Raw genomic sequence first — 20,557 nt, 5'->3', positions numbered from 1 at the left:
TCTCTGTTTCATTACAATAATTATTTATTCCTTTCTCAATACAATATTAACAAATTTACCTCTCTCTACAAACAATATTATCATGCTAAGCTCTCTCTTTCAGTACAATGACAATTTTCTATCTCTCTCTTTCTTTGTTTTCATTTTTTTTGTAATTACTATAACAATTTTGTCAAAATACAACAATATATTAAATGCATATGAAACTGTTTTAGAATAAAACTAAGATTAGAAAGAAATGTTTATATCACACGTTGACGAATGAATATTTCAATCATTAGATGTATATGATCAGCAATCAATGATCTGAGACATAACAGATTTATTCATTGAAGCAAAACAGAGTTTGATCTATTCTACAGACGAGGGTATATCACTTACATATCATGTATATTATATTGAAGAAGTTAATTTTCATTGTATTAAGTCAAATGTGATATTTAACTACAATATGTTGAAACTTGTACAATTAAAGATAAAGTTGAGTTCTGGTCATGCGATTGCATTGTGAAAGAAAAGGTGTGGAATTGATCAGAAAAAGTTGATCATGTAGCATGTTTTTTGTTTACCAGAACTCAAGTTTATCTTTAATGTATTCGATTTTGTTTGTTGAGAGAAAAAGAACAATACCAACTCAAAAACTAAAACAATCGGGATAACATTAGAATCAGCTATTATTTTGGTACGCGTAGGAAAGGCACAGTAGGTCTTATTTCCAAAATTATTTCTTGTCACATTAATTTTTTCAAGATGCAAGTGTTTCAATGTTGGAAAAATGTGTTAATTTTATTCATAGATAAGCTAAACGATAGTAAGAGTGAATTTGTGGTTATAGGAACTCCACAACAGATCTAAAAAAATAAGCATTGAAAGTGTAAGAGTTGGATCCTTCAATGTGATACCCTCTGTTACAGCAAGGAATTTAGAAGTATACTTTGATACTGATTTGAACATGGAAACACATGTTGAAAATATATGCAAATTAACATACTATCTTCTGTAAAATCTCTGACGTATCCGCAAATATTTTGATCAAGAAAGTATGAAATTGGTTGTACATGCTCTTATCACAAGTAAGCATGATTATTGTAATGGGTTGCTGTTTGGAATGCCTGATTCTCTGATAGCTAAGTTACAAAGAGTCCAAAATGCATGTGCAAGACTTGTCTGTCGTCGGTCGTGGGCGTGTTTGACGATGGCGGACTTATCCCAGTCGCTGAGTCTGAAGCTGGTTCTGTGCTCCTTGAGTCTTGTTTCCAGATTTCTCCCCGTTTCACCAATGTAGACTTTTCCACATTCGCATGGTATTTTGTAGACTCCAGCTTTCTTGTGGTTTGGATGCTTATCTTTGTGAGAGTAGAGTATCGAATGGAGTTTCTTGGAGCAACTTTGTCGAACTTGGATGTCTGCAGCTTGAAGGAAACGTTGAATCTTGTGATAGGCTTGACCGATATAGGGTAGAACAACAGTTTGTTTCGGTGGTGTAGCTGCGGATTGGTTCTCTTCAGGGATGGTGTTGGCTGCGGGCTTGCTGGCGGGAGTCCTGGACTTGATCTTATGTCTTGCTGGATTTCCAGATGGTCTAGATGGTCGGCATCGCTGAGTTGATGGGCTTGGCGGATGAGGGCGTTTGGGACTGATTGTAGTACGGATGGATGGTGGACGGATCTGTAGTGAAGATATCTATTGTTGTGTTGGAGTTTCCTGTAGACTTGGTGAGCGGGCTTGCCGGATGACAATTTGGTAAAGAGGACGTCTAGGAAGGAGATGCTGTTGTTTTGCTTGGTCTCCATGGTGAATTTGATGCTCGGGTGATGCTGGTTGTTGTGGGCGAGGAAGTGGTCTAAGTCACGTCTGCTATGTGGCCAAATGACGAATGTGTCGTCGACATATAGGAGCCAGAGAGAAGAGCGTTGTGAGAGAGTCTGAAGTGACGTTAATTGTTTCGAAGTGCTCCATGAAGATGTTGGCTATATCCGGTGAAAAAGGCGATCCCATGGCTGCGCCTTGACGTTGCTGGTAGTAATAATTGTCTCGCCATTTGAAGGAAGTTGAGGCAGAAGTACGTAGGTCGTGTATTTCATCCGGTGTCAGGGGAGTTCTGTCGGGGATGTTGTCGTCAGCTTCGAGGCATTGTTTGACGATTCGGCAGGATTCGGTGACAGGAACATTGGTGAAGAGAGATTCAACATCTAAACTGACCATGATGTCTGTATCGTGTTTGGTGGTCTTGGAGAGTATGTCGACGAAATGCTTCATTTCAGTCAGCTCGAATTTTGCTTATATTCATAAGACCTTACTAAGCTAGTTGTCGACTATTATTAGGCAATAATACATAGTTAGTTAATACAATCGCACTAAAGACTTTTAAATAGTCATATATTTCGGTTTGGTAATATCATTTCCTGTTTGTATTTCAGACTATATCACGGAATCTTCTTCATCAAGTGATTTTCTGGACATGAGTAATATTGACTCGAGCGAAGGTAAAAACAGAATATTGATAATCACTGGAGAAAAAAATGATATATTGGATAAATAACCAGATGCAAAATGCTTCGGATTCTCTGATCCGTGTGTGACAGCCACATCTTGAATGTGCTGGATTATAAAGAATTCTTCAACACGAAGAAACATGTTCATTTCAGTCAACTCGAATTTTGCTCATATTCATTAGACCGTACTAAGCTAGTTGTCGACTATTATTAGGCAATAATATAGTATTAATGACTGCTTTGAGAGAAATAGTTGTTTTTATACGCTCAAGGGAAGGTTAGAATTGTGCTATTGCCCCGAGGCGTGCCGAGGGCAATAGCCCAATTGTTACCTTCCCGAGAGCGTATAAAAACAACTATTTCTCTCAAAGCAGTCATTAATACTTTTATATGCCAAAAAAAAAAGAAAAAAAAAAAACTTTTGTCAAAGATGGGATTCGATCTCTTGCGTGCCAAAGGTGATGTAACGAAAACCGCCGCCTTAAACCGCTCGGCTATCGCGCTCTGTTACCATACACAGCATTTTTTTCCCTTATATATACATTAAAATGGATTGAAAACGGCTTCGCGTGGTGGAAGCTTCGCAGCTGCTCCATTAAACAGGCCCTTCTTTTACTTTTGCAATGCATATTGGCACGAATTTAGATCAAGATCTATCGGCAGATGTTGTTTTTTTGTTTTTGGAAGTTTATTTTCGTCTTAATGTCAATATGCAAGATAAAATTATCGGTAAGATCGATCGAGATTCAATTGTATTGAAATTATCGACCAATTCTTCGCACACGTACGGTATCCTCGATCGCTCAGACCATTTTTTAACATGTAAACCTATGGGGTAACCATGGAGACTGACCTATTTTCCCAATAACCATGGTTATTGGGATTTTGAACTGTTTTTTAACCATGGTTACCGGGAATTTTCGGGAACAGTTAAAGTTTATGAATGCAATTTCGACCAATCAGATTGCTGGATTACTTAAGTGAGGTATATAATACATAGTTAGTTAATACAATCGCACTAAAGACTTTTAAATAGTCATATATTTCGGTTTGGTAATATCATTTCCTGTTTGTATTTCAGACTATATCACGGAATCTTCTTCTTCTTCATCAAGGGATTTTCTGGACATGAGTAATATTGACTCGAGCGAAGGTAAAAACAGAAAATTGATAATCACTGGAGAAAAAAAAATGATATATTGGATAAATAACCAGATGCAAAATGCTTCGGATTCTCTGATCCGTGTGTGACAGCCACATCTTGAATGTGCTGGATTATAAATAATAGTTTAACACGAAGAAACATGTTCATTTCAGTCAGCTCGAATTTTGCTCATATTCTTAAGACCTTACTAAGCTAAACATACAGTAGGCTTGCGGGTGCACCATGTGAGAGAGAGAGGGAGGATTGAGGAGTCCTGAAAAGGACTCTCGGTAATCGTTCTTGAGGGTGTGAAGTCCTGAAAAGGACTGTCGGTTTAGTCTTGAAAATGACTGTTGGTTATCATTCTTAACTTATATTTCTAAGGAGAGCTTGGAGAGGATGGGTGGCGGGAGTGGCTCGACGTTTCGAACAGGTTGACTACCCGTCGTCAGGAGTGGAGAATAGCTTGGGTGCGTGAGCTTAAGTCACCGCGGTGCGGACGTGGGGAAAATATACATGACCGTGTGGGCTTGAGTCATGGGGAGTGGACATGGGTGGTCTGCCTGTCCGTCTGCTTGTCCGTCTGGGCTGGAGTCTCCGGGTTGCGGACTTAGGAGAGGTTCGAATCCATGAGTGGGGTGTGCTGTGGGCGAGACGTTGTGTGTGTCCCCGACGTAGGCGGCGTTGTAGTCTGCTGTCGTCTGCTGTGCATTAGCTGGGAGGCTGGTGGCTGCTTAGAGGGTTCGGCGGGTGGCGATGGTTAATGTACAGGTGTCTGCGAGGGTGGTGAAGGCGGTGATGGAGGCGGTGGTAGAGGAGGAGTGACCGGGTACTTGTGTATGAGGGGTTTCCAGATGCCGTTGATGTATAATCTTGAGTCTTGGGGCACTGTATTGTGGCGGTGAATTTAGATGGCTTCTCGGATTCGGCTTGCATGCCAGTTCTTCTTTATGGAGATGAGATGACTGTTATCCCATTCGATTGTGTGTTCGTGTTGCTGGGCTAGTTTGACGATGGCGGACTTATCCCAGTCGCTGCATGAGTCTGAAGCTGGTTCTGTGCTCCTTGAGTCTTGTTTCCAGATTTCTTCCCGTTTCACCAATGTAGACTTTCCCACATTCGCATGGTATTTTGAAGACTCCAGCTTTCTTGTGGTTTGGATGCTTATCTTTGTGGGAGTGGAGTATCGAATGGAGTTTGTTGGAGCAACTTTGTCGAACTTGGATGTCTGCTGCTTGAAGGATACGTTGAATCTTGTGATAGGCTTGACCGATATAGGGTAGAACAACAGTTTGTTTCGGTGGTGTAGCTGCGGTTGGTTCTCTTCAGGGATGGTGTTGGCTGCGGGCTTGCTGGCGGGAGTCCTGGACTTGATCTTATGTCTTGCTGGATTTCCAGATGGTCTAGATGGTCGGCATCCCTGAGTTGATGGGCTTGGCGGATGAGGGCGTTTGGGACTGATTGTAGTACGGATGGATGGTGGACGGATCTGTAGTGAAGATATCTATCGTTGTGTTGGAGTTTCCTGTAGACTTGGTAAGCGGGCTTGCCGGATGACAATTTGGTAAAGAGGACGTCTAGGAAGGGGATGCTGTTGTTTTGCTTGGTCTCCATGGTGAATTTGATGCTCGGGTGATGCTGGTTGTTGTGGGCGAGGAAGTGGTCTAAGTCACGTCTGCTATGTGGCCAAATGACGAATGTGTCGTCGACATATAGGAGCCAGAGAGAAGGGCGTTGTAAGAGAGTCTGAAGTGACGTTGTTTCGAAGTGCTCCATGAAGATGTTGGCTATATCCGGTGAAAGAGGCGATCCCATGGCTGCGCCTGGACGTTGCTGGTAGTAATAATTGTCTCGCCATTTGAAGGAAGTTTAGTTGAGGCAGAAGTACGTAAGGTCGTGTATTTCATCCGGTGTCAGGGGAGTTCTGTCGGGGATGTTGTCGTCAGCTTCGAGGCATTGTTTGACGATTCGGCAGGATTCGGTGACAGGAACATTGGTGAAGAGAGATTCAACATCTAAACTGACCATGATGTCTGTATCGTGTTTGGTGGTCTTGGAGAGTATGTCGACGAAATGCTTCATTTCAGTCAGCTCGAATTTTGCTTATATTCATAAGACCTTACTAAGCTAGTTGTCGACTATTATTAGGCAATAATACATAGTTTTTTTTTTTAGCAGATGTTTCTGCATTTATTGATAAATCAAATATAAAACATTCAAATAACAATAATAGTATATAATATAATTGATTTACATCAAGAGTGACAACTTAATACACACAAAATAAAATATTTAAAAAAAAATAAAAAAATTAAAGCTTGAAAGTATGGAGGTAAGTAAAAAATAATCAACATAAATGCAGAGGCCAACTATCATAAGCAAAGAAGCTTGAGGCGATAGCAGCCGGGAAGGGGGGGGGGGGGGGGTACATGGCGCTGTTTTTAGGAGAATGTAGGGGAATAGAGAGTCACATATAAAGATTTTGTTCAGAAAGTATCTGAATAAAAAGTGGAAAGAAATTAAGAAAAAAGAAAAAAGAAGAAAAATGTGCAAGTTTGTGCAAGTGGGTGTGTGCAGGTGAAGTAAGTGTTCGATTCGTATTGTTAATGAACTGGTCATCTAAAATTAATTTAAATAAACAATCAAAACCTCTGAGACCCTTATGATGTTTTTGAATATGTAGATATTAAATATTTTTTCATCGATGCTTTGAATGAATAAAGAGTTGCAGAGTGTTTAATATTGTCAGGTAAAGCATTCCAAATGTCTGGACCATGATGTCTTATCGATTTATAGGCCATAATAATTTTGGGGTTTGTTAAGTGGAAATCAGATGAGTGTCGTGTGGGATAAGAATGTATATCACTATTGTAAACAAAAATATTTCGAAATGCCAAAGGTATAGTATTTATCCAACATTTATACATAAAGATTGCAGTTTGAAAACTGTGAATGTCAGCGATTTTTAATGTTTTTAGTTTACAAAATATTGGATCAGTATGGGCTAAATAATGTGAATGTGTACAAAGACGAAGTGCTTTCTTTTGGAGACGATATATTAACATAATTTTCATCTTACTACTATTGCCCCAAACTATGTTACAATAAGATATGTATGACAAAATGAAGGAATTGTAAAGCATAAATAGTGACTTTTGTGATAGATAATATTTTAATTTATATAAAATGCCTATGCTTCTCGAGACTAGCATGCAAATGTTGTTAATATGACTATTCCAAGTTAGGTTTGAATCAATCATTACACCTAAGAATTTTGTAACTTCTTTTTCAATTATGGGCATGTTATCTTTAAAAATATCATAATGAAGTACATGTTTAGAGTGTATGTTTTTGAAATAAATACAATTAGTCTTATTAATATTTAAAGAGAGTTTATTGGATTTGAACCAAGATGATAATTTATTTAGTTCTAAATTGAGGGTTGTAATAAGAATGTTTAAGTCTTTATGCGAATAAAATACGTTGGTATCGTCTGCGAACAGAACATATGTGAGGAGTGGTGATGCATTAACAATATCATTCATATATACTAAAAACAGTAGGGGACCTAATATGGAGCCTTGTGGTACTCCGCATTCTATGGTGGAATTAGATGTTGTAGATTTAAACATAACATATTGATGTCTATTACGCAAATAGTCTTCAAACCAAGAAAGTACAATCCCTCTAACTCCATATGCTTTTAATTTATGTATTAATATACGATGGTCCATGGTATCGAATGCTTTCGATAAGTCCATAGTTAGTTAGTTAATACAATCGCACTAAAGACTTTTGAATAGTCATATATTTCGGTTTGGTAATATCGAATGCTTTCGATAAGTCCATAGTTAGTTAGTTAATACAATCGCACTAAAGACTTTTGAATAGTCATATATTTCGGTTTGGTAATATCGAATGCTTTCGATAAGTCCATAGTTAGTTAGTTAATACAATCGCACTAAAGACTTTTGAATAGTCATATATTTCGGTTTGGTAATATCGAATGCTTTCGATAAGTCCATAGTTAGTTAGTTAATACAATCGCACTAAAGACTTTTGAATAGTCATATATTTCGGTTTGGTAATATCATTTCCTGTTTGTATTTCAGACAATATCACGGAATCTTCTTCATCAAGTGATTTTCTGGACATGAGTAATATTGACTCGAGCGAAGGTAAAAAACAGAATATTGATAATCACTGGGGGAAAAATGATATATTGGATAAATAACCAGATGCAAAATGCTTCGGATTCTCTGATCCGTGTGTGACAGCCACATCTTGAATGAGCTGGATTATAAATAATAGTTTAACACGAAGAAACATGTTCATTTCAGTCAGCTCGAATTTTGCTCATATTCATAAGACCTTACTCAGCTAGTTGTCGACTATTATTAGGCAATAATACATAGTTAGTTAATACAATCGCACTAAAGACTTTTGAATAGTCATATATTTTGGTTTGGTAATATCATTTCCTGTTTGTATTTCAGACTATATCACGGACTCTTCTTCTTCTTCATCAAGTGATTTTCTGGACATGAGTAATATTGACTCGAGCGAAGGTAAAAACAGAATATTGATAATCACTGGAGAAAAAAATGATATATTGGATAAATAACCAGATGCAAAATGCATCGGATTCTCTGATCCGTGTGTGACAGCCACATCTTGAATGTGCTGGATTATAAATAATAGTTTAACACGAAGAAACATGTTCATTTCAGTCAGCTCGAATTTTGCTCATATTCTTAAGACCTTACTAAGCTAAATATACAGTAGGCTTGCGGGTGCACCATGTGAGAGAGAAGCTTCGAGGCGTTGTTTGACGATTCGGCAGGATTCGGTGACAGAAACATTGGTGAAGAGAGATTCAACATCTAAACTGACCATGATGTCTGTATCGTGTATGGTGGTCTTGGAGAGTATGTCGACGAAATGGTTCATTTCAGTCAGCTCGAATTTTGCTCATATTCATAAGACCGTACTAAGCTAGTTGCCGACTAAATACATAGGCAATAATACATAGTTAGTTGACAACTAAAAATAGGCCCAGCTTGATATATCATACATTAGCCTACTCAGCTTGTATTTCATACTAATCAAATAATCATGTTGATTGATATGATTAGACCTACATTGATTATGTTAATCTGTAAAATGGTGAATATCGACCAAATGTATCAACTAATATTGCATATCATTTGTTTTTATTACTCAGTATCATATTTCGTATTACAATAAATGACGTAGCACCAGTAGTCTTGATAAACCAGTGCCTCCGAAGCAATAAGACTAGAAGTCAGTAACAGATCCGGTCATTGTTTGTCCATTGTGATTAACATGAGAACAACATTTTCATAACGTGGGATACACCTTTCATAAAGAAAGGTTACCCTATAAACGATAAATCGTATGAATAATCACGATATCTTCTATACCGTTTATTTTCACAGAAAATATGGATTCATATCAGTATGCAGATAACACATGCTTGGCGGAATCATGTTTTGGTGGCGAGGAAACGACTGTATGTAGATGCGATGATATGTGTCAATTCTTTGGTGATTGCTGTCCAGACTACCCTCTAACAATTTTCAACGAGACAGGATCAAACGAGACTCTATCAGACGAGATTCTATCAAACAAGGCTTTACCAAACGAGACGCTATTAGACCTTGACGTATGGGAATGTATCGTTGATTCTTTCCTTCCTCAATTCGACCCACGCCTCGGACATGGATACAGGATGATTGCTAGGTGCCCATCAGGATGGTCTTTAGAGGAGGATGTCAAACGAAACTGTGAAGAGGTTTCTCCCAATGCAACTATAGATGTTCTTTATATCTACCAGGACACGTACTTCAGAAACCTAGATTGTGCTTCTTGCCATGGGTATGAAGAAAGTTCGTTGACAGCTGTTGTCATTTCAGCAGACCAACAATGTTGGTGGGGAGATAATTATACTCTTGAATGCATGAAACTAATGCCCACATCACAGTCCAACGTTTCGCTGAATATCAGCGGATCTAATATCATGCCTTCGGTTCGAACCATTCCCAAACCTCGACTTTGTCTCGTGAATACATCGGGAAGTTGTCCGAACGGGACAGACGAAGAGGTAGCCCGCGAGTGTCAGTATTATTACAAACCATTCATTGTTGAAGGTGTTGTAAGTAAGCATCCTGCATGCAGTTATTGCAATGGAGGTTCCTTGATATGTATCGATGAAGTGATTACAGTACCATTAGAAGGCGCAATTGATATTTTTCGTATTGACTACCCCGACCCAATAATACAATCACAATGTATAGACGGATTCGAGTTGGATGACAATGGTAACTGCGCTCCGATATCATCTGATTGGCCCGTCTGTCAATCCAAACATTTTGGGGTCAAACAAAATAACGGATCTGAAGAGTGTTTAAAAGAGATGGTTTGTTTCAGGGAGGTGACCATAGATAATACCACACTAACTTTAACAGCTCCGCCACCTTGTCTAGTTAGGTCTTCAACAGACGTGGTTAATAATGCCATAACATTCAGTTTGATTTACACGGATGGCATGAACCCATCTCTTGATATAATCCAGAGCGATATCATACATCGAATTAAAACTCCTAGCCGCGACCAATGTAAAGACATGGTAATATCAGCTAGTCAGTCCTGTTTTGTCGAAGACAACCCTGGAAACATAACACATCGTTGTCCCGAGGAAATTTTTGTCGGACACAATTTTGATTTTACGGCTTCTCTTAGCAACAACGAGTCTTTTATTTTCTTCAATGGAACTTATATTCGACCAAAATGGTGGAGTAATATCACCAACATGCAGTTCAGCAGTGCCACCGTCTCATCAGAGTATCAGTTTGTGGTGTGTGGGACCGAGATTGCTCTCCAAACCTGCTCTTTCTTCACGGTTTCCAATGATTCCATTGAATGGGACTACCAAGAAAACCAGTCTGTTATTCTGTATCAAGGTCAGATGTACGACCTAGAGGACATTCTGATTCATCCCGATAGTTCCATAAGCATCTGCTATATTGATCAGGTCACACCCATTAGTAGAAGGACATTGATGATCATAGGCCATGTTCTATTTGCCGTATCATCAGTTTGTCTTTTCGCTACGTTAATAACTTACATTTCCTTCTCTACCTTGCGGAATCGTCAGGGTGTCTCCATAATGAATTTCATTGTTGCCTTGTTCCTTGGACAAATCTTTCTTCAGTACATACGTCTTTCAGTCTCCCAGTTTAGAATACCTTCTATAGTTGTTGCTGCGTTATCCCACTTCTTCTTCCTTGCTTCGTTTGTTTGGACGAATATCCTTGCTTGGGACCTGAGTCGAAGCTTTGCAGCAAACAAGATAAAATCATTTTCATCTGGCTCATTTGGTCGTAAGATGGTGGCTTTTCTTGTTATTGGATGGGGCACTCCTCTCGTCTTTGTCTCGATCACTTTGGTCCTTCAGTTCGGAGGATTCCAGAATGGTCCTTTCTTGGAATACGATAGTAATACATGCTGGCTTGCCAAACTATCTAGCATAGTAATGTTCTTTGTTCCAATGTCTGTATGTCTTCTATCCAATCTCGTGTTTTTTATCATCACGGTACATGGAATTCATTCTACCAAAAAAACAACATCGGTGCTAAAACCTGGCCAGGAATCACAATTCAAACAATTGGCTGTTGAACTCAGAATATATGTCAAGGTAGGTTTCGGAGAAATGTTATTAGTATTATTATTATTATTATCATTTAATATTCAAGAGTAATTTTCCAGCAGCATTCACACCTGTCCATTTTTTTTAGCCTTCCTACAATATTTGCTTTATAGGCGATACGACGCATCAAAAGTTTTATCATCAGAACTAAGAATTAATGTCACATTTTAGTAAAATTTTACTGACTTATTCTACTGCTCGAACGTTTAGGAAAATGTGTGTATCCCTATTTATCATGAAACAAACTATGCTTTAGTGGGTATGAACTCTCCTTTAGACATGCTTTCTCTCGATCTCTCTTCCTTCTCGTCATTTGTAAATAGATCTCAGCTCTTCTTGGATTCGCCTGGTTATTTGGGTTCTTAGCTATGGTCATCGATGTCCCCTTCATGGACTATCTCTTCGTCATCATCATCAGTCTCCAAGGCGTCTTCATTTTTATTTCATTTGGTGCCAACAAACGAGTGAAGAAACTCTGGCGAACATCCATGGAGAACTCAACGCTGTGGACGACTCTTTCTCGAAGAGAGTATTCAAGCGGTCGTAGTAATACTGGAACAAAAGATGGACGCACACAATGTAGTGAGAAACAGTAGACACTATAAATATAAATGGAAGGAAGAAAGAGTAGATACTGACCATAAGTTGCAAAGGGGAGGGGGTAGTAAAACAGCCGTCGCAGTTCCTACTCGTCAACAGAGAGAGAGAGATTAAGTGAAGGGGTGGGGTGAAGATGTCATCTATTAAAGGGATGATTAAATGTTGGCATAGAGGGGCCCACACATAATATTTTTTGTGTGAGATAACTAAAAACCGAGTGTCAAATTCGGAAGAGCATGCAATTTAAATGAAAAATCATAAATAATAAATAAATAAATCCATAAATGTAACCATTTTTGGGGCCCCCACAAATATTCAATAATTTTGAACCAGCCGTTGAAAGATCGAAATAGCACCTAATACGTTTTATTCCAGCCAATGTCAATGTTGGCTTTTTCGTGTTAGGTTATAATATACACAACCAGCCGGCCCGGGTATTTTTATGATCATTAAATTGTCAAATTAACGGTCACCGTATTTTTTTTTAAAGCGGAGCTGAATTGGTTTGATCGGATTTAATCTAAATGTCACACATTTTGGGCTCTAAAATTACCTTCATAGCAATTTTAGGCCCCAAAAGGCCACCTGAAATGTCATAAATAGGAATAAGAGCAATAACCGTGCACTTCGAAGTCAATTACGGTCTTAAACAAAAACTCAGTTGTCCCTTTAAGAGCCCATATCGACAAATTCGTATAGCATTCTCGAGGAAGTTTCCAAAATATCAATTACCTCGCGTGAATAGCAGGTCCCTTTTATCGTGTCGCTGGAATTTTGAGCATGGTCTCAAATTCGTGCTACAACTCTTCTCTCAAAATAGTCACAGTCGTCGCGTGTGTCTCGAAACAGTCCCGAATACTTCTCAAAAGGTCATTTCGTACTGTAACGAAATGTATGCACATGACTCTTTAAAGCGCCTCGATCCGAATCATTTCATCCACGTGTTACGAATAAATGTATCTCAATAGTCAGGGTTCCAATTGCATGCATTAGTTGTTGCTAGGTAGAATAAACATTATTACTTGCTCTACCTAACAACACGTAATATATGCAATTAGCATTCTGACTATAATTGAAATGCAATTATTCGTAACAGTATAAATAATTATCTACGATACCTTCAGGATTACATTCAGGTAGACTATTAACATATATTGAAAATAAAAGGAGACCAAGAATTTAAACTTGTGGCACACCAAATTTGATGGTTGATGAATGCGACTTGGCTCCTTTGAATTGAGTCACTTGTTGTCGATCACCTAAATATGATTTTAACCAATAAATAGTCCTATTACTACAACCTACACAAGCTAGTTTATTTAAAAGTAGCTCATGGTCACGGTAACAAAAGCCTTCCGAAGACCTATATGAAGGCAAATATTCATCGACCATTGATTTACCAGTTTTGCAAGGGCAGTAGCTGTTGAATGTTTAGGTCTAAAACCAGACTGATTAGGGTGTTAACATTTTATTCTCGTCCAAGAATGTATGTTGTTTACTATCTATGTTATTTGCAATCACTTGGGGATGAGTTTCATTTTTATATGCCCTGCCTTTCGTTCAGACAGAAACTTGTTCATCGATAAATATTTTATTGCAAAACCAAATACACTGAAATGTATCAGATTTTTATAAAACTCCAATAATGTACAAACACGTTAACAATACGTTTATTAAAATTCTGTCGAAAAATAATGCCTCGTTTTCATTAAGTTCAATATTAACTTCGTTTCTCGTTGAATAAAGCGTCTATTATCTTTCACCGAATGCAAAATATTGTACCATTGCACTCAGACACATTCACTATCTGTATAATGATTCAACTTGGGTTCAGTTTGTACAAGTACCCGCGTTTTTTAGACGGCCATAAACATTTTATTATTCATGTGATATAAGATATGTATGTGACATTTGCAATAAAGTTTTAAGGTTCTGTTGGTGGATAAATGTCATTCATCTCGCCTGGTTATAAAATAGGAATAATAATCAACTAGTTTAATATGTGAACTGTATGTACTAGTGGCTTGAACATTAATTAATCCAATGTTAGATCGACACTTAGATCTACTAGACCTAAAAGTGTTGTCAAAGTGGAATAAAGCAAATAATCATTACTCACTACCGTGGCCGTTGAGCTAATTATCATCGCCTCAGTGATCTCGGGAGCTACACTTTCTTATAGTGAAGATATTAATCCCGTGATTACTCCTGCGATGATAGTCCATCGCCAGAGAAGTGGATTTAATTGTTTGTTTAATATAATAGTATGCACATTTAACGAGATCAGACAAAATTTGTGATTCACTAAAACGTTATATGGGGTACCTTGGGGCACATTTGTCTTATTGATTAACCTTGTTGGGAATCTTGCATGAAAAGATCCGATTAAACAATTGAAGAAGAAAAATAACAACAACAGAAAAAACATTAAAACATAACAAGTTTTATATGGAAGAGCAACCCTGGCCGGGGTTCTGGGAATATTGAGTACTTGTTCTTATATATAAGTATATAAACCACATACATATATGTGTGTTGGGGGGGGGAGGGGATGTGCAGATGTGAGTGTTGTGTTTTTTTAGTATAATGATTAGATTCATACTGATACTTATGTCTTGTAATTAGAATTAAACTACATTAATCTTGAGGTCTAATGTGTTCCGTGTCTTTATTTTGCATCTTCATAGTATGTGTGTGCGTGCGTGTGTGTGTGTGTGTGAGAGAGAGAGAGAGAGAGAGGGAGTGAGAGGGGGAATGGGAGAGAGAGAGAAGACAGAGAGAGAGAGAGAGAGGGCGGAGGTATAGGGGATACAGAGAGAGAGGACCGAAAGAGAGAGAGAGAGGGGGGAGGCATAGGGTATACAAAGGTAGAGGACCGAAAGAGAGAGAGAGAGAGAGAGGGAGGCATAGGGGATACAGAGGTAGAGGACCGAAAGAGAGAGAGAGAGAGGGAGGCATAGGGTATACAAAGGTAGAGGACCGAAAGAGAGAGAGAGAGAGAGAGAGAGAGGGAGGCATAGGGGATACAGAGGTAGAGGACCGAAAGAGAGAGAGAGAGAGAGAGAGAGGGAGGCATAGGGGATACAGAGATAGAGGACCGAAAAAAAGGGAGGCATAGGGGATACAGAGATAGAGGACCGAAAGAGAGAGAGAGAGAGAGAGAGGGGGGGGGGAGGCATAGGGGAAACAGAGGTAGAGGACCGAAATAGAGAAAGAGAGAGAGAGAGAGAGGGAGGGAGGCATAGGGGATACAGAGAGAGAGGACCGAAAGAGAGAGAGAGGGGAGGCATAGGGGATAGAGAGGTAGAGGACCGAAAGAGAGAGAAAGAGAGAGAGAGAGAGAGAGAGAGAGAGAGAGCGAGAAGTGGTTTAGAGAAAACAAACACGAGAAAAATATAGATAGACGCATAGATCGAGAGTAAAAAAAGAGAGTGCTATATATATATATATAGAGAGAGAGAGAGAGAGAGAGAGAGAGAGAGAGAGAGAGTAAGAGAGAGAGAGGGAGAGAGAGAGAGAGAGAGTGGGACGGACAGACAGGGAGAAGAGAAGGTCTACAAAAGAGCTGAGGAAGGAAGTGGGTTGGGCCCTGACTTCATTTCCCGACTCCATTTTCTGTGTCCATTTAAAAGTATATAACTTCTGAAGAAGAAAAAGTAGATTACCGTGTTTAAAGAAAAAAAAGGCAAAACAGAAAATGTAAATCCCTAGTATAACTGTTCTTGTTAAAATGTTAGAACATTGTACCGAACTGTATTATCGAATAGCAAAAAAATAAATATAAATAGTAGAAATCATAGACCTTAGAGAATCGAATCATGTCAAATTACATTAGAAAATGAAACATGTGAGTGAAATAGATAAAAGTAATCTTCCCCTCTCTCACTCACTCTCACTAAATACAAGAAACATTACGATATTACTGATCCTTTCGCTCCCATCTCTCTCTCTCTTACTCAATACGGGGTAATGATTAAATAGTGCACCTTGGAATAGAATTGTCTAGACAGACGGCGCTATATAAATGCCTATAATTATTATTATTATTATTAATAATACAAGAAACATTACAATATTATCGATTTCTCACCACCTCTCTTTCTCTGTCTCAATACAATATCAATTTAATTCTTTCTCACTACAATATTTTAAATTTCTTTTTCTCTCCCAAAACAATATTATCATATTCAGCTTTTTCTGTTAATACATTTATAATCTTCATTCTCCCTCTTTCTCCCAATTATTTTTTTCTTTAATTTCTATTTCGTTATCGTTTGTTTCGAGTTGACGAATAAATTCTTCAATCATCAGGTGTATATAATCACTGATCAATGATCTGAGATATGAATGAAATATTCATTGAAGCAAAACAGAGTTTCATTTATTCTCCAAACGAAGACAAAGCTGATTCTAATGTAAGCCCTGGTGGTTTGTTTGTGTTGTTGGTATTGTTCTTTTTCTCTCAACAAACAAAATCGAATACATTAATTGTACAAACTTCAAAATGTTGTAGTTTTATATTACATTTGACTTATTACAATGATACTTTACCTCTTTAGTACAATATACATGACATATAATGATTGACAGCTAATTCGGTACACGTAAAAAGTTACATTAGGTCTTATTTACAAAATGATTTCTTATTACGTTTTTTGTACAATAGACAAATCACACTTCTGTTATTGTGATAAAAAGGAATTGGTTTAATATAGTAGTTGAAAAATAAGAAAACAACCCATATCTTAAAAGTGAAAGTAAAGAAGAACAAATAATAACTATACATGTGTCTTTCCCCTCCCACATAATAACTTACACACGCATACATACACGCATACATACACGCATACATACACACACCCACACCTTTACACGCAAATTCCCACACACACTCACCCACCCACTTGCAAACACCCATGCGGCACCGTCACAAAGGTAACCCTATTTTTATTTTTTATTTTTTATTCTAAAGTATTCTATATTTTTAATAAACATCTTGAAGGATGGATCGAGGTTCATCATCAGATTCACTGTTCACAAAAATAACGTATTTTATCATAAGTATAATGTGGTTTAACAGTTGCTCTTCCTCAATGTTTGGCCCTTTTATTCCAACGAGAACCCCTTTCCAGTCTTACTGTGGATATCCGGAAGATCAAACACGTTGACACACTCTGCCCAATTTTTGTTTTCACGTATAAAGAACAAATATTCGATTGTATTCGTATGCAGGGAGTTATCGATGAAAAGAGTATCTTTTATGTCTTATGAAAAAGATCAACGAATTTCTCTACGTAACAACGAGATACGGACTGTAAATAACATTTAAAACAATAATTCCCACAACAATAATAATACCAGACATACATTAAAAATTTATCCAAATAAATACTATGCATACAGATCAAATGGCCAGCCGACAAAACATTACATTATTTATAGAAGTCATATGAAATGATCATTTTGTTTCGATCAGTGTTACATGCAATATAAATATAGCAATACCATGGTATCATGTGCTGAGAGCCAGAGGGGCGTTAACACTGTATCAAAGAATGACTTCTTTCAACACGGATAAAACAATTCAGGAACTTGTGTATGTAGATCGAACGAAAATGTAGTCATGGAGTATGCATTCAGGATAACGAAATATAATATACTATAACAACATATAAAATTGTATACATTATAGAAAATATAACCAGTTAACAGAAGTTTTGAAGCTTCAGACTCAAGTACAACTTAACCTAGAAAATTTTGAAGAGACTTTTGAAAGCTAGAAAGGCATTCACTAGAAAGGCATTCACTAGAAAGTCAGAGTTCGAAGATAGGCATATCTGATCTGTTTTTCATAACGTTTCGGTGAACATAATGAATAAGGCTTCCAAATAGTCACTCGCTATTACGAATTCAGACAACAAAGTTCCTACAATTTTGTTTACTTCATCAGTCACAACAATGATACCAAATAAAAGAACGTGTCAAATTGTTATGAGGCAAATTTAATCTCTTTCACACATTAATAGTGCTTAATGTTTCTCACTTTTAGGTCCATCGTGTGCTCCAGTACTACCTCGCGAGAATTTACTCATAGACAGGAGAGATGAGTTCTCCACAAATGTTCGCCAAAGTTTCTTCACTCGAATGTTGGTACCAAATGAAATGAAAATGAAGACGCCTTGGAGACTGATGACGATGATGAAGAGATATTCCATGAAGGGGACATTGGAGACCATAGCTAAGAACCCAAATAACCAGGCGAATCCAAGAAGAGCTGAGATCTATTTAAAGAGATTTCAATAGGAAGTTTGCAGGAGAGTGTTGGTTTATCCAGACATTAAAATGAATACATAATATATTTTGCCGGTTTATAATTATTGCGGACAATTTATACAGCCATCCGCAATATTCTAAACCTAGGGGTGTTTTGGTGTAAACGTGTTTTTGGTGTAGAATTTCTGTAAATAAGTTTTCAAAAATTAATCGACTTTTCTACTTCAGCCACACCGACTGACTGTCAATAGCCGGAACAGAGAAATACATAATTCAAAATGACCAAAAAATTGATGATAAACAATATATGGCGCCGGGTAGTCAGAGGTTTAGGCCGATTGCCCGATTTATTCCTGCATAGCATAGGGATCTTTGTGTTATATGAAATACGTTTAATAATCCCTTTAATTTGAAACATACCTTGACATATATTCTGAGCTCAACAGCCAATTGTTTGAATTGAGAGTCCTGGCCAGATTTTAGCACCGATGTTGCTTTCTTGGTAGAATGAACTCCATGCACCGTGATGATAAAAAATACGAGATTGGATAAAAGACATAACGACATTGGAACAAAGAACGTTACTATGCTAGATAGTTTGGCAAGCCAGCATGTATTAATGTCGTATTCCAAGAAAGGACCATTCTGGAATCCTCCGAACTGAAGTACCAAAGTGATCGAGACAAAGACGAGAGGAGTGCCCCATCCAATAACAAGAAAAGCCACCATCTTACGACCAAATGAGCTAGATGAAAATGATTTTATCTTGTTTGCTGCGAAGCTTCGACTCAGGTCCCAAGCAAGGATAGTCGTCCAAACAAACGAAGCAAGGAAGAAGAAATGGGATAATGCAGCAACAACTATACAAGGAATTCTAAACTGGGAGACTGAAAGACGTATGTACTGAAGAAAGATTTGTCCAAGGAACAACGCAACAATGAAATTCATTATGGATACACCTTGACGATTCCGCAAGGTAGAGAAGGCAACGTAAGTTATCAATGTAGCAAAGAGACAAACAGATGATATGGCAAAGAGAACATGTCCTATGATCATCAATGTCCTACTGTCAATGGGTGTGACCTGATCAATATAGCAGATGCTTATGGAACCATCGGGATGAATCAGAATATCCTCTGTGTCGTACATCTGACCTTGATACAGAATAACAGACTGGTTTTCTTGGTAGTCCCATTCAATGGAATCATTGGAAACCGTGAAGAAAGAGCAGGTTTGGAGGGCAATCTCGGTCCCACACACCACAAACTGATACTCAGATGAGACGTTGGCACTGCTGAACTGCATGTTGGTTATATTACTCCACCATTTTGGACGAATATAAGTTCCATTGAAGAAAATAAGAGACTCGTTGTTGGTAAGAAAAGGCGTAAAATCCAAACAGTATCCAACAAACATTTCCTCGGGACAACGATATGTAATGTTTCCAGGATTGTCTTCGACATGACAGAACTGACTAGCTGATATTACTATGTCATTGCAACCGTCACGGCTAGGATTTTTAATTCGATTTATGATATCACTCTGGATTGTATAAAGAGATGGATTCATGTCATCTCTGTAATGCAAGTTGAATGTTATAATATCATTAATCTCGTCTGTTGATGACCTAACTAGACAAGGTGGGGGAACTTTTGCCGATGTTGTAATGTTATCTATGGTAACCTCCCTAAAACAAACCATCTCTTCTAAACACTCGACAGTCCCTTTACTTTGTTTGACTCCAAAATGTCTGGATTGACAGACGGGCCAATCGGATGATATCGGAGCGCAGTAACCATTGCCATCCAATTCAAATCCTTCTAAACAAAATGTCTGTATAGGAGCGGCTACGATATGCTCGTTCAACATTTGGAAAATATCTACTAATCCATCAGGTTCATCATACATTCTGTCATCGGAATCTGAACCTCCATTGCAAAAACTGCATGCAGGATGCTTACTTACAATACCTTCACCGACGCATGGTTTGTAATAAAACTGACACACGCGGGCTATCTCTTCATTAGTCCCGTTTGGACAACTTCCCGTTGTATTTACGAGGCAAAGTCGAGGTTTCGGAATAGTTTGAACAGTAAGCATGATATCAGATCTGCTGATATTCATCGAAACGTTGGACTGTAATGTGGGCATTGGTGTCATGCATGCAAGAGTATACTCATATCCCCACCAACATTGTTGGTCTGCTGAAATGACAACAGCTGTCAAAGAACTTTCAGTATACCCATGGCAAGTAGCACAACCCAGGTTTCTAAAGTATATGTTGTTGTAGATATAAAGAACATCTATAGTTGCATT

At 38.0% G+C, this 20,557-nt stretch overlaps 2 protein-coding genes across 2 annotated transcripts; one reads left to right on the top strand and one right to left on the bottom strand.

Moving 5' to 3' along the window:
- Nucleotides 1-6,079: 6,079 nt before the first annotated feature.
- On the top strand, nt 6,080-12,347 carry LOC105445592. The gene is made up of 4 exons (XM_030975489.1): nt 6,080-7,817; nt 8,136-8,207; nt 9,099-11,356; nt 11,692-12,347. The coding sequence occupies exons 1-4, from the start codon at nt 7,793-7,795 to the stop codon at nt 11,962-11,964; spliced, it is 2,628 nt and encodes an 875-aa protein (XP_030831349.1). The 5' UTR covers nt 6,080-7,792; the 3' UTR covers nt 11,965-12,347.
- Nucleotides 12,348-17,997: 5,650 nt separating this feature from the next.
- LOC115920420 (latrophilin receptor-like protein A) lies at nt 17,998-19,738 on the bottom strand. Its single transcript, XM_030976183.1, has 2 exons — nt 18,662-19,738; nt 17,998-18,249 (listed from the first exon to the last, which is right to left on the bottom strand). The coding sequence occupies exons 1-2, from the start codon at nt 19,655-19,657 to the stop codon at nt 17,998-18,000; spliced, it is 1,248 nt and encodes a 415-aa protein (XP_030832043.1). The 5' UTR covers nt 19,658-19,738.
- Nucleotides 19,739-20,557: the final 819 nt, after the last annotated feature.

Source organism: Strongylocentrotus purpuratus, unplaced genomic scaffold (assembly GCF_000002235.5).
Source record: "Strongylocentrotus purpuratus isolate Spur 01 unplaced genomic scaffold, Spur_5.0 spur5_scaffold_8, whole genome shotgun sequence".
NCBI lineage: Eukaryota > Metazoa > Echinodermata > Echinoidea > Camarodonta > Strongylocentrotidae > Strongylocentrotus > Strongylocentrotus purpuratus.
Note: the sequence above shows the minus strand (reverse complement) of the source record. Positions and strands in the feature narration are given on the sequence as shown.